Source organism: Choloepus didactylus, chromosome 18 (genome assembly GCF_015220235.1).
Source record: "Choloepus didactylus isolate mChoDid1 chromosome 18, mChoDid1.pri, whole genome shotgun sequence".
Classification (NCBI taxonomy): domain Eukaryota; kingdom Metazoa; phylum Chordata; class Mammalia; order Pilosa; family Megalonychidae; genus Choloepus; species Choloepus didactylus.
This window is the reverse complement of record NC_051324.1, coordinates 33,224,101-33,237,406: the sequence shown is the minus strand read 5'-3', so window position 1 is coordinate 33,237,406 and position 13,306 is coordinate 33,224,101. Positions and strand designations below refer to the sequence as shown.

Below are 13,306 nucleotides of genomic sequence, written 5' to 3'. Positions count from 1 at the left end.
TAATAAAAAAAAAATGCACTGCTAGTTTTATTTCATTAATTAGTTACACTGTATGATGTAGTTTAAAATAAATGTCTCCTGGTTTTGTAGACTTTTTTTTAAGAAAGTTTTTTTTTCCCAATATATTTCAGAGAAAGGAGATTGATACTGCAACATCTATGTAGCTTATATACAGTTTTTCAAAGTAGTGATAACATTTTTTGATCCATGTAATAGTCATAATGTATAAATTATTTTTCTTGTGTTTCTCTCCAGGTCTCCCTAATAATTTATCAAGGATTTTAAAAAAGTCTTGATTAAGTTATGGCAATGTGTATTGATGTAACTAATTTGCAGTTTTCTTCTTGGTTAGATACTACAATGTCCAAGGTTGCTGCTGCCCCCATCTCCCATCACAGTGCCACAATTGTCCCCTACAAAATTTCTTGGGGGTGGGGAGTGGTAAGGAAAATCTGTGAAATTTGAAGGGAGTTTCTAAGAAATAATTTCTATTTTGGAGAGAACAAGATGATATAAAACTATACTTCTGAATTAATTGTAAAAATTTAATTTAATAGTTTTTGAATAAGAAAAATAGTTTTGAAAATCTCATTGTCATTGACACCATTGTTACAGACATTTTCCTCCCTGATAAAAAAAGACCTGGGTGTCTTGATGGTGACATGTTGTTTTAACTATAAACAAATGTTTTTCCTATACCCAGGAATAACTTTTTAAAAATTTTACTATGAAAACTGACACACACACACAGAAGTAGAGACAATTCACTAGGAACTCCCAGATACATTTACCTAGATTCAATATTATCAAGATTTTGCCACGTTTGTTTCATTTATCCATCATTTTCTTTGCTGAAGTATTTTAAAGCAAGTCCCAGACATTATGTTTGTCTTACTACTCCTACATATTTTAGCATGCATCTCTAAATACATGGACATTTTCTTTCCAAAAGTGGTTATCTAAGGATAATTGTTATTCATATACTGGATATGCTGGTATCTTGAGAGAATTCCTGCTCTCTGAAGATTGCAGAATTTAATCTGATTTTCTCATTTGACAATAATTTTTACCTAAATGACCTGTTGGCTGAAGCCACAGAAAAATACGGTATAATATTTGGAACCAAAAACGCCTGACTTTTTTTTTTTTTTTGACTTTAAATTTTTCTGTTAATCATAATCATTGTTGAGGAACTAAAAAGCAACAGGTACCCCAATATCATACACATCTGTGCTTATTGCCACTTTGCTTTAAAGATCAGTCTTTCCACTTTTGCTCTGGATTCCTTCTTCCTTGCTTTCAGTGTCTTTACCTTGTCATTTATCTATTTTTATTAAATTGACATACAGGTATGTTTTTCTGTCTTTCAGCTTAAAAATAAAAAACAAACCTCCACTGACTTCATATCCCTCTCCAGCTGTAGTACCACTACCAAATGTTTAGAATGTTGTTTGCTGAGCATGAAATCAGTATGAATGGAGTTAGTTGAACTTAAGCAGTGTCTCCTCACTAAGGTGGCTTCATTTACTCCCCCACGCCATAGGGACAGCAGGCCAGGGAGTACAGTCTGCTAAGTCAGGACTCCTTCTCCCCACCTTGGATGGTCACTGCTGCTGTGACTATCTTTTATGAATTTCCACTGTTTGAGGATGCCACTTCCCTCCTCTTTTTTTTTTTGTTTAGACTTTCTTCAGGAAAAGTAACACAGTTGGTTAGGTTTCAGCTTAATAGCAACAGCAGTCCAAGCCAGCTGTTCAAAGTAAACCCAAGTTATTGTCTGGAAATAAGTTTGAGATTCGAAAGGAAAGTCTAGGCTGAATTTGTAGGCCTGTAGTTGATGATTGAGAGTCAATAAATATTAGAGAATGATATTTAAGATCACCTAGGGGAAGAGTGTAGAGTAAGAGAAAAGAATGCTGAGGAATTCAATTTAATGGTGGAAAAGAAGCTGCCAGTAATGACACTTGAGAAGGAGTGGCCAAAGAGGTAGGAGAGAGCATTAAGGAAGTCTGGCCAGTTGTACTGAGTGTGGCTGAGAAAAAGAACCTGAAAGGGTCCATTGGATTCGGCAAAATTGAGATAATTGGTAATCTTGATGCACAAATGTAGTGGTGGTGTAGAAGCAGAATCTAGATTGGAATGGGTGGAAAAGTGAAGGTACTGTAAGGTTGTAATAGGTTAAGCTATAAATAGAAAGTATGGAGGTAGAACAAGGAAGTGGAAAGACTACTTTCCTGAAAAGCTTTATTTTTAAAGGAAGAAGTGATATAAATATCTTAAGGTCTAGAGAAATTATGGATAAAATCCTGGTTTGGGCTTTAGAATTATTTTTAAGGTTGTTTTTTTGTTTGTTTCTTTTGTTTTTAACACTAAGGTGTTTATATTCTGATGATATTTTAATCATTTCCTAGATATGATTCATGAACCTTTTCCTCAATTATGAGAACTTGAGTTTGAGAGTTATTTCATTCCAAGAAATTATGGATCATGCAAACATAATTTGAAAAAGAGGAAATGGGCATTTAGAGTGGAAGGATGTAACATGGTAGGCAGATCAGGAATTGTGGTTTTTGTTGTCCAAAATAAGGGGACCTCAACTTTGGGATGAGCCTTTGGGGAATAGGGATCCGAACTGTATCTATGACCTTGTATATTGAGCAAAGGGTTGAAAAATACATATTTAGCTTTATAGGGTAGGGTAAGTAAATATTCAGAGGCTTTTCCATCTCAAGTATTCAAGGTGATGAATTTCTAGGATTGTAGTGAGACCTGACCTGCAGAAGAACAGGCATGAGCCAGTTGTTCAGAATGATGAAAAATCAAGAAGACAATCATTGAATGGAATATAGACACACATTTCTCTTGGAATGCACATCTGCAACAAAGCAAAATGCATGACCAGCGCCACACTGAAACCTGTGGGGGAGGGAGAATCTGGGAAATTTTTAGTAAGTTTTAAAAAATTATTTGTGTAGTACTTTTACTAATTGAGGCTGTGTAAAGTGTTCACTTTAGTATATCTTTATTTTAGTGAATTTAAGAATATGTTTACTATAATTAGATTAATCTATAACTGTCCCAGCTAATTGTAAATGTGAAGGTAGATAAGACTTGTTTTGCCATGGGCTATAAAAAGCAATGATTTTAAAAATCACATAAAGTAGATCAAAAGTTGTTAGACTTTTCAGTCTGTGAAGATGGATCCATATGTATAGATGAAATATTTTTATAATTTCTTTCAGCCCTTTGACTTTAGAACATTCCAAAGAGGTTTGCTCATAAAGAGCTTAGCATATTAATCAGTTGCTATCTTGATAGATAAATGTAAATGTTGTTCAATTGTATCAGGTAAACTTGATAATCAAGGAATTTTTATACAAAGATGTAAGCATATGTTTAAATAACATTTTAATATGGTTAAAGTGAGTATGTAATCATATACAAATTGCATACTTATCCTACTAATATCTTAATGTATTAAGAATTCATGATTTTAATTTAGACTGTAGAAATTATTCCTTCAGATTATCTCAGTGTCACTAAGCTCTGTACTATACTGTACTACAGTGAAGGGAGCAGTAGCAGTGTCAGTTCAGAGAAGTTAAGTACAGATAAGAGAAGTAGTGAAGACCACAGGAAGGACAGCAAGTGTAGGATCATTTTCCATTATGGACCTTTCCAGGGAACAGCCAGGTAAAATCAAGCAATCCTTTACTCTACCCAACCCCCCTCAGCCCCTCCCCCCCTTATATATATTTCACCTTATATATTCCTCCTATTCACTAATATTTGTTTGTTTCTTCAGAGGTTGTTGGATGGATGTGTGGGAACTAATGTCCCAGGAATGCAGGGATGAAGTAGTCTTAATTGACTCTAGCTGTCTTTTAGAAACACTAGAAACATACCTGCGAAAACACAGGTAAGTCTAAGGGTTATCACAGGATACTGTAGAGGCTGCCTTACCCGTTAGTAATCAAGACTGGCCTGTCACTGACCCCTTTCCTCTAACAATACTCTACCAATCCCATTAATACCTGGCACTGGGTGGAGCTTAATATCAGGTAGGCGATTCTTTGTGGGATGACTTTCAGTGTTAGCTCTTGTGTTGAGGCAGCGTCTCCTTTTTTATAATTTTTACCTGTTGGTTCCCGACCAGTTTTTTCAAGAAACACAGAACTACTGAATTGAGTAAGGTGTACACTTAATTCACTTTGGGAACTCTGGTAGTCCTTATTTTTATTTTAGAATAATTTATGATGGTGTTTTCAAAATTAAAGTTAAATTAGCAGCTTTGTATTCAGTACTATTTTGTCATTTTTTTCTGTAGTTGTTTTTCAAAACCTGTTAAAAATAGAGTTGGAATTCTTATGCTTCATATGCTATAAAAGTAATTTCAGATTTTTCTTCTTAGAATGCTACTTTTACAAAGGAATTTGTAAGTTTGTCATTAAGATTTGGAAATTTGTAGAGAGGGAGAGTGTAGTAGGAAGGGAAACTGGTAAGGGAGCCATCTAGGAATGGCATTCTTGGGGGAGTTCTATTGTTTTAATATAAATTTGTTACATGTTGAGTTTATAGTTGTGTGTTCTTTTGACCTTGGGCAGATGCACACACTTTGGGGACACTTACGGAAAGCATAAGGTGAATGATAAAAACTGGCCAAAGATTGGTGTTTATGTAATAGGGTAGTGAACTAACTAATGACTTAACCTGCTTACCAAGTTTATTAAGTGTTTTCCCTTTTTCATTTACAAATTTTATTTGCCTTTTTGGTTGGTTATACCCAAGAGAGTAGAGAATGTGTCATTTATTTGGAGTTTTGGGGGGGCTGTATAGACACAAAACATAAATAAATGTATAGGTTCATTATAGATTCTTCCTCTTTCAGTTTGAATTGGTCCTAGTAGCTTAGTTTGTAATACAGGAAGATAGCATTTTTTGGTGATAAATTACTGGTTATCAGAGCTAATGTTTTGGAGTTTCCTAAAATGGTTGCAGGTATTCTCTGTAATTGGGGTTGGGGGGATGGGGGGTGGTATTGTTTTATGTTTAAACTTGTTGCCTGGTTTGGATTAATGATACATAATAAGGCTTATTTAGAACAGTATCTGGCACAGAGTAAGCACTTAATATAAGCTATTAGTGAATGATAAGTTGTTCCTAAATGCCAATCCCAGGGGAACCCATAGACTCTTTTTTTTTTTTTTTTTTTTTCATTTTTATTGAGATTGTTCAGATACCATACAATTATCCAAAGATCCAAAGTGTACAATCACTTGCCCCTGGGTACTCTCATACAGCTGTGCATCCATCACACTTAATTTTTGTTCAATTTTTAGAAACTTTTCATTACTCCAGACAAGAAATAAAGTGAAAGATGAAAAAAGAAAAAAAGAAAAGGAAACTCTAAACCTCCCCTATCCCTAACCAACCCCCCTCAATTGTTGACTCCTAGTATTGATATAGTACGTTTATTACTGTTTGTGAAAAAATGTTGAAATGCTACTGACTGTAGTATATAGTTTGTAATAGGTATATAGTTCTTCCCTATATGCCCCTCTATTATTAACTTCTAATTGTATTGTCATACATTTGTTCTGGTTCATGAAGTGATTTCTAGTATTTGTACAGTTGATCATGGACATTGCCCACCATAGGATTCAGTTTTATACATTCCCATCTTTTGACCTCCAACTTTCCTTCTGGTGACATATATGACTCTGAGCTTCCCCTTTCCACCTCATTCACACACCATTCGGCGCTGTTAGTTACTCTCACATCTTGCTACCAACACCCCTGTTCATTTCCAAACATTTGAGTTCATACTAATTCAACATTCTCATCATATTAAGCAACCACTCCCCATTCTTAAGCCTTGTCCTATATCTTGGTACCTTATATTTCATGTCTATGAGTTTACATATTATAATTAGTTCCTGTCAGTGAGACCCTGTAATAATTGTCCTAATGTGTCTGGCTTATTTCACTCAGTATATTGCCCTCGAGGTTTTGTCATCAACCCATTTTTTTTTTAATATGGTTTTGTTCACTCACCATACATTCCATCCCAAGTAAATAATCGATGGTTTTCTGCATGGTCATACATTTGTGTGTTCACCACCTTCACCATTATCTATATAAGAGCATCTACATTTCTTCCACAAGGCAGGAGGGAGAGTCAAAGAAGGTAGAGAGGCAAAAGAAAGAGGAAAAAAAAAAAATGACAGCTAGGAAGCAGCAAAAGGAAAAATAACCTTAAATCAAAGTAGAATAAGGAATCAGACAATACCACCAATGTTAAGTGTCTAACATGCCTCCCCTATTCCCCCCTCTTATCTGCATTCACCTTGGTATATCACCTTTGTTACATTAAAGGAAGCATAATACAATGATTCTATTAGTTATAGTCTCTAGTTTATGCTGATTGCATCCCTCCCCCAATGCCTCCCCATTTTTAACACCTTGCAAGGTTGACATTTGCTTGTTCTCCCTCGTAAAAGAACATATTTGTACATTTTATCACAATTGTTGAATACTCTAGGTTTCACCAAGTTACACAGTCCCAGTCTTTATCTTTCCTCCTTTCTTGTGGTGTCTCACATGCTCCCCACCTTCCTCTCTCAACCATATTCATAGTTACCTTTGTTCAGTGTACTTACATTGTTGTGCTACCATCTCCCAAAAATTGTGTTCCCAACCACGCACTCTTGTCTTCTATCACCCTGTAGTGCTCCCTTTAGTATTTCCTGTAGGACAGGTGTCTTGTTCACAAAGTCTCTCATTGTCTGTTTGTCAGAAAATATTTTGAGATCTCCCTCATATTTGAAGGACAGCTTTGCTGGATACAGGATTCTTGGTTGGCGGTTTTTCCCTTTCAGTATCTTAAACATATCACCCCACTTCCTTCTTGCCTCCATGGTTTCTGCTGAGAGATCTGCACGTAGTCTTATTAAGCTTCCTTTGTATGTAATGGATTGCTTTTCTCTTGCTGCTTTCAGGATTCTCTCTTTGTCTTTGACATGTGATAATCTGATTATTAAGTGTCTTAGCGTAGGCCTATTCATATCTCTTCTGTTTGGAGTACGCTGCGCTTCTTGGGTCTGTAATTTTATGTCTTTCATAAGAGATGGGAAATTTTCATTAATTATTTCTTCTATTATTGCTTCTGCCCCCTTTCCCTTCTCTTCTCCTTCTGGGACACCAATGATACGTACATTATTGTACTTTGTTTCATCCTTGCGTTCCCGGAGGCGTTGCTCATATTTTTTCATTCTTTTCTCTATCTGCTCCTTTGCGTGTAGGCTTTCAGGTGTTTTGTTCTCCAGTTCCTGAGTGTTTTCTTCTGCCTCTTGAGATCTGCTGTTGTATGTTTCCATTGTGTCTTTCATCTCTTGTGTTGTGCCTTTCGTTTCCATAGATTCTTCTAGTTGTTTTTTTGAACTTTTGATTTCTGCTGTATAAATGTCCAGTGCTTCCTTTACAGCCTCTATCTCTTTTGCAATATCTTCTCTAAACTTTTTGAACTGATGTAGCATTAGTTGTTTAAATTCCTGTATCTCAGTTGAAGTGTACGTTTGTTCCTTTGACTGGGCCATAACTTTGTTTTTCTTAGTGTAGGTTTTAATTTTCTGTTGTCTAGGCATGGTTTCCTTGGTTATCCAAATCCAGTTTTCCTAGACCAGAACAGGCTCAGGTCCCAGAGGGAAGAAATATGCAGTATCTGGTTTCCCTGTGGGTGTGTTTTAGAAAATCGCTCCACCCTTTGATGCCTCAGGTCACTGTGCTTTTCTGCCAAGCCTGTCAGCCTATAATTCTTGACTGGTGTGAGGCAGTATGGCTGTGTTCCCCCAGGCTCTGGGGTCTGATTCTGAATGGAAAGGGCCCCACCCCTTTCCTCCTAGAGAAGACAGACCCCCCAGGTGGAGGTCATTAACATTTCAATGGTCTCGCTCTCTGCTTGTGCTGTCTCTGCCCTTCCCTGAGTCACAGCCCTGGAAACTGAAAATGACTGGGGCTTTCTCCACTGAGCCGAAAAAGAAACAGATAGTCCCCTTCAGACGCAGTCCAAGGCGACCCTCCGGCTCTCCCAGGTCAGTCGTCACCCAAAGCCTCTGTCTGTTTTTGGGGCTGCGTACCTGTAGTGAGCAGTTCACACTCGCTACTTAAAACCCCAGTTGGAGCTCAGCTGAGCTATATTTGCTTGCTGGGAGAGAGCTTCTCTCTGGCACCACGAGGCTTTGCAGCTCGGGCTATGGGGGAGGGGTCTCACGACTTGGTTCCTCAGGTTTTACTTACAAATTTTGTGCTGTGTTCTTGGGCATTCCTCCCAATTCAGGTTGGCGTATGATGATTGGATGGTCTCGTTTGTCCCCCCACAGTTATTCTGGATTATTTACTAGTTGTTTCTGGTTTTTTGTAGTTGTTCCAGGGGGACTACTTAGCTTCCACTCCTCTCTATGCCGCCATCTTGCCCGAGTCCCCACCCATAGACTCTTTTTTTTTTTTTTTTTTTTTTTTTTTTTTTTTTTTTTTTTTTTTAATCATCATTTTATTGAGATATATTCACATACCACGCAGTCATACAAAACAAATTGTACTTTCGATTGTTTACAGTACCATTACATAGTTGTACATTCATCACCTAAATCAATCCCTGACACCTTCATTAGCACACACACAAAAATAACAAGAATAATAATTAGAGTGAAAAAGAGCAATTGAAGTAAAAAAGAACACTGGGTACCTTTGTCTGTTTGTTTCCTTCCCCTACTTTTCTACACATCCATCCATAAACTAGACAAAGTGGTGTTTGGTCCTTATGGCTTTCCCAATCCCATTGTCACCCCTCATAAGCTACATTTTTATACAACTGTCTTTGAGATTCATGGGTTCTGGGTTGTAGTTTGATAGTTTCAGGTATCCACCACCAGCTACCCCAATTCTTTAGAACCTAAAAAGGGTTGTCTAAAGTGTGCATAAGAGTGCCCACCAGAGTGACCTCTCGGCTCCTTTTGGAATCTCTCTGCCACTGAAGCTTATTTCATTTCCTTTCACATCCCCCTTTTGGTCAAGAAGATGTTCTCCGTCCCACGCTGCCAGGTCTACATTCCTCCCTGGGAGTCATATTCCACGTTGCCAGGGAGATTCACTTCCCTGGGTGTCTGATCCCACGTAGGGGGGAGGGCAGTGATTTCACCTTTCAAGTTGGCTTAGCCAGAGAGAGAGGGCCACATCTGAGCAACAAAGAGGCATTCAGGAGGAGACTCTTAGGCACAAATACAGGGAGGCCTAGCCTCTCCTTTGCAGCAACCGTCTTCCCAAGGGTAAAACTTATGGTAGAGGGCTCAACCCATCAAACCACCAGTCCCCTATGTCTGTGGTCATGTTAGCAACCATGGAGGTGGGGTAGGCGAATACCCCTGCATTCTCCACAGGCTCCTCAAGGGGGCACTACATTTTTTTTTTTTTTTTTTTTTTTTTTAACTTTCCCTTCTTTTTTCAAATCACCTGTATGAAAAAAAAAGGTAAAAAGAAAACAAACATACAATAAAAGAGCATTTCAAAGAGACCATAGCAAGGGAGTAAGAAAAAGACAACTAACCTAAGATAACTGCTTAACTTCCAACATGTTCCTACTTTACCCCAAGAAAGTTACATAATATAGCAACATTTCAGTGAACTTGTTCCTACTACAACCATCAGAAATTAACAGACCATAGTCATTTCTGGGCATCCCCAGAACGTTAAATAGCTTATCTGTTCTTCCTGGATTATTGTTCCCCCTTCCTTAATTGCTCTCTACTGCTAGTTCCCCTACATTCTACATTATAAACCATTTGTTTTACATTTTTCAAAGTTCACATTAGTGGTAGCATATAATATTTCTCTTTTTGTGCCTGGCTTATTTCGCTCAGCATTATGTCTTCAAGGTTCATCCATGTTGTCATATGTTTCACCAGATCGTTCCTTCTTACTGCCGCGTAGTATTCCATCGTGTGTATATACCACATTTTATTTATCCACTCATCTGTTGAAGGACATTTGGGTTGTTTCCATCTCTTGGCAATTGTGAATAATGCTGCTATGAACATTGGCGTGCAGATATCTGTTCGTGTCACTGCTTTCCGATCTTCCGGGTATATACCGAGGAGTGCAATCGCTGGATCGAATGGTAGCTCTATATCTAGTTTTCTAAGGAACTGCCAGACTGACTTCCAGAGTGGCTGAACCATTATACAGTCCCACCAACAATGAATAAGAGTTCCAATTTCTCCACATCCCCTCCAGCATTTGTAGTTTCCTGTTTGTTTAATGGCAGCCATTCTAACCGGTGTTAGATGGTATCTCATTGTGGTCTTAATTTGCATCTCTCTAATAGCTAGTGAAGCTGAACATTTTTTCATGTGTTTCTTGGTCATTTGTATTTCCTCTTCAGAGAACTGTCTTTTCATATCTTTTGCCCATTTTATAATTGGGCTGTCTGTACTATTGTCATTGAGTTGTAGGATTTCTTTGTATATGCAAGATATCAGTCTTTTGTCAGATACATGGTTTCCAAAAATTTTTTCCCATTGAGTTGGCTGCCTCTTTACCTTTTTGAGAAATTCCTTTGAGGTGCAGAAACTTCTAAGCTTGAGGAGTTCCCATTTATCTATTTTCTCTTTTGTTGCTTGTGCTTTGGGTGTAAAGTCTAGGAAGTGGCCTCCTAATACAAGGTCTTGAAGATGTTTTCCTACATTATCTTCTAGGAGTTTTATGGTACTTTCTTTTATATTGAGATCTTTGGTCCATTTTGAGTTAATTTTTGTGTAGGGGGTGAGGTAGGGGTCCTCTTTCATTCTTTTGGATATGGATATCCAACTCTCCCAGCCCCATTTGTTGAAAAGACCATTATGGCTCAGTTCGGTGACTTTGGGGGCCTTATCAAAGATCAGTCGGCCATAGATCTGAGGGTCTATCTCTGAATTCTCAATTCGATTCCATTGATCTATATGTCTATCTTTGTGCCAGTACCATGCTGTCTTGGCAACTGTGGCTTTATAATAAGCTTCAAAGTCAGGGAGTGTAAGTCCTCCCACTTCGTTTTTCTTTTTTAGAGTGTCTTTAGCAATTCGAGGCATCTTCCCTTTCCAAATAAATTTGATAACTAGCTTTTCCAAGTCTGCAAAGTAGGTTGTTGGAATTTTGATTGGGATTGCATTGAATCTGTAGATGAGTTTGGGTAGAATTGACATCTTAATGACATTTAGCCTTCCTATCCATGAACATGGAATATTTTTCCATCTTTTAAGGTCCCCTTCTATTTCTTTTAGTAGAGTTATGTAGTTTTCTTTGTATAGGTCTTTTACATCTTTGGTTAAGTTGATTCCTAGGTACTTGATTTTTTTAGTTGCTATTGAAAATGGTATCTTTTTCTTGAGTGTCTCTTCAGTTTGTTCATTTCTAGCATATAGAAACATTACTGACTTATGTGCATTAATCTTGTATCCCGCTACTTTGCTAAATTTGTTTATTAGCTCTAGTAGGTGTATCGTTGATTTCTCAGGGTTTTCTAGATATAAGATCATATCATCTGCAAACAATGACAGTTTTACTTCTTCTTTTCCAATTTGGATGCCTTTTATTTCTTTGTCTTGCCGGATTGCCCTGGCTAGCACTTCCAGCACAATGTTGAATAACAGTGGTGACAGCGGGCATCCTTGTCTTGTTCCTGATCTTAGAGGGAGGGCTTTCAGTCTCTCACCATTGAGTACTATGCTGGCTGTGGGTTTTTCATATATGCTCTTTATCATGTTGAGGAAGTTTCCTTCAATTCCTACCTTTTGAAGTGTTTTTATCAAAAAGGGATGTTGGATTTTGTCAAATGCTTTTTCAGCATCTATTGAGATGATCAATTGATTTTTTCCTTTCGAGTTTTTAATGTGTTGTAATACATTGATTGTTTTTCTGATGTTGAACCATCCTTGCATGCCTGGAATGAACCCCACTTGGTCATGGTGTATGATTTTTTTAATGTGTCTTTGGATTCGATTTGCAAGTATTTTGTTGAGGATTTTTGCATCTATATTCATTAGGGAGATTGGCCGGTAGTTTTCCTTTTTTGTAGCATCTTTGCCTGGTTTTGGTATTAGATTGATGTTAGTTTCATAAAATGAGTTAGGTAGTGTTCCATTTTTTTCAATGTTTTGAAAGAGTTTGAGTAAGATTGGTGTCAGTTCTTTCTGGAAAGTTTGGTAGAATTCCCCTGTGAAGCCATCTGGCCCTGGGCATTTATTTGTGGGAAGATTTTTGATGACTGATTGGATCTCTTTGCTTGTGATGGGTTGGTTGAGGTCTTCTATTTCTTCTCTGGTCAGTCTAGGTTGTTCATATGTTTCCAGGAAATTGTCCATTTCTTCTACATTATCCAGTTTGTTGCCATACAGTTGTTCATAATATCCTCTTATAATTTTATTAATTTCTTCAGGATCTGCAGTTATGTCACCTTTTTCATTCATTATTTTGTTTATATGGGTCTTCTCTCTTTTTGATTTTGTCAGTCTAGCTAGGGGCTTGTCAATCTTGTTGATCTTCTCAAAGAACCAACTTTTGGTGATATTTATCCTTTCTATTGTTTTTTTGTTCTCTATGTCATTTATTTCTGCTTTAATCCTTGTTATTTCTTTTCTTCTACTTGGTTTAGGATTGGTTTGCTGTTCATTTTCTAGCTTCTTCAGTTGATCCATTAGTTCTTTGATTTTGGCTCTTTCTTCCTTTTTAATATATGCGTTTAGTGCTATAAATTTCCCCCTTAGCACTGCTTTTGCTGCATCCCATAGGTTTTGGTATGTTGTGTTCTCATTTTCATTCGTCTCTATATATTTAGCAATTTCTCTTGCTATTTCTTCTTTAACCCACTGATTGTTTAGGAGTGTGTTGTTTAACCTCCAGGTATTTGTGAATTTTCTAAGTCTCTGATGGTTATTGACTTCTAATTGTATTCCATTGTGGTCAGAGAATGTGCTTTGAATAATTTCAATCTTTTTAAATTTATTGAGGCTTGTTTTATGTCCCAGCATATGATCTATTCTGGAGAAAGTTCCGTGAGCACTAGAAAAGTATGTGTATCCTGGTGATTTGGGATGTAATGTCCTGTAGATGTCTGTTAAATCTAATTCATTTATCAGATTGTTTAGGTTTTCAATTTCCTTATTGGTCTTCTGTCTGGTTGATCTATCTATAGGAGAGAGTGATGTGTTGAAGTCTCCCACAATTATTGTGGAAACATCAATTGCTTCCTTTAGTTTTGCCAATGTTTCTCTCATGT

At 37.2% G+C, this 13,306-nt stretch overlaps 1 protein-coding gene across 6 annotated transcripts in view; it reads left to right on the top strand.

Moving 5' to 3' along the window:
* Window positions 1-13,306, top strand: part of GGNBP2 (gametogenetin binding protein 2) — a 37,621-nt gene that overhangs the window by 9,657 nt on the left and 14,658 nt on the right. For 3 of the 6 annotated variants that reach the window (XM_037809151.1, XM_037809149.1, XM_037809150.1), the window contains exons 6-7: window positions 3,568-3,693; window positions 3,806-3,919. In XM_037809151.1, the coding sequence (XP_037665079.1) occupies window positions 3,568-3,693; window positions 3,806-3,919 (240 nt within the window). Of the gene's footprint in view, window positions 1-118; window positions 2,949-3,567; window positions 3,920-13,306 lie in introns of those variants that run through there. The other 3 variants (XM_037809152.1, XM_037809153.1, XM_037809154.1) reach the window with 2 other exon arrangements.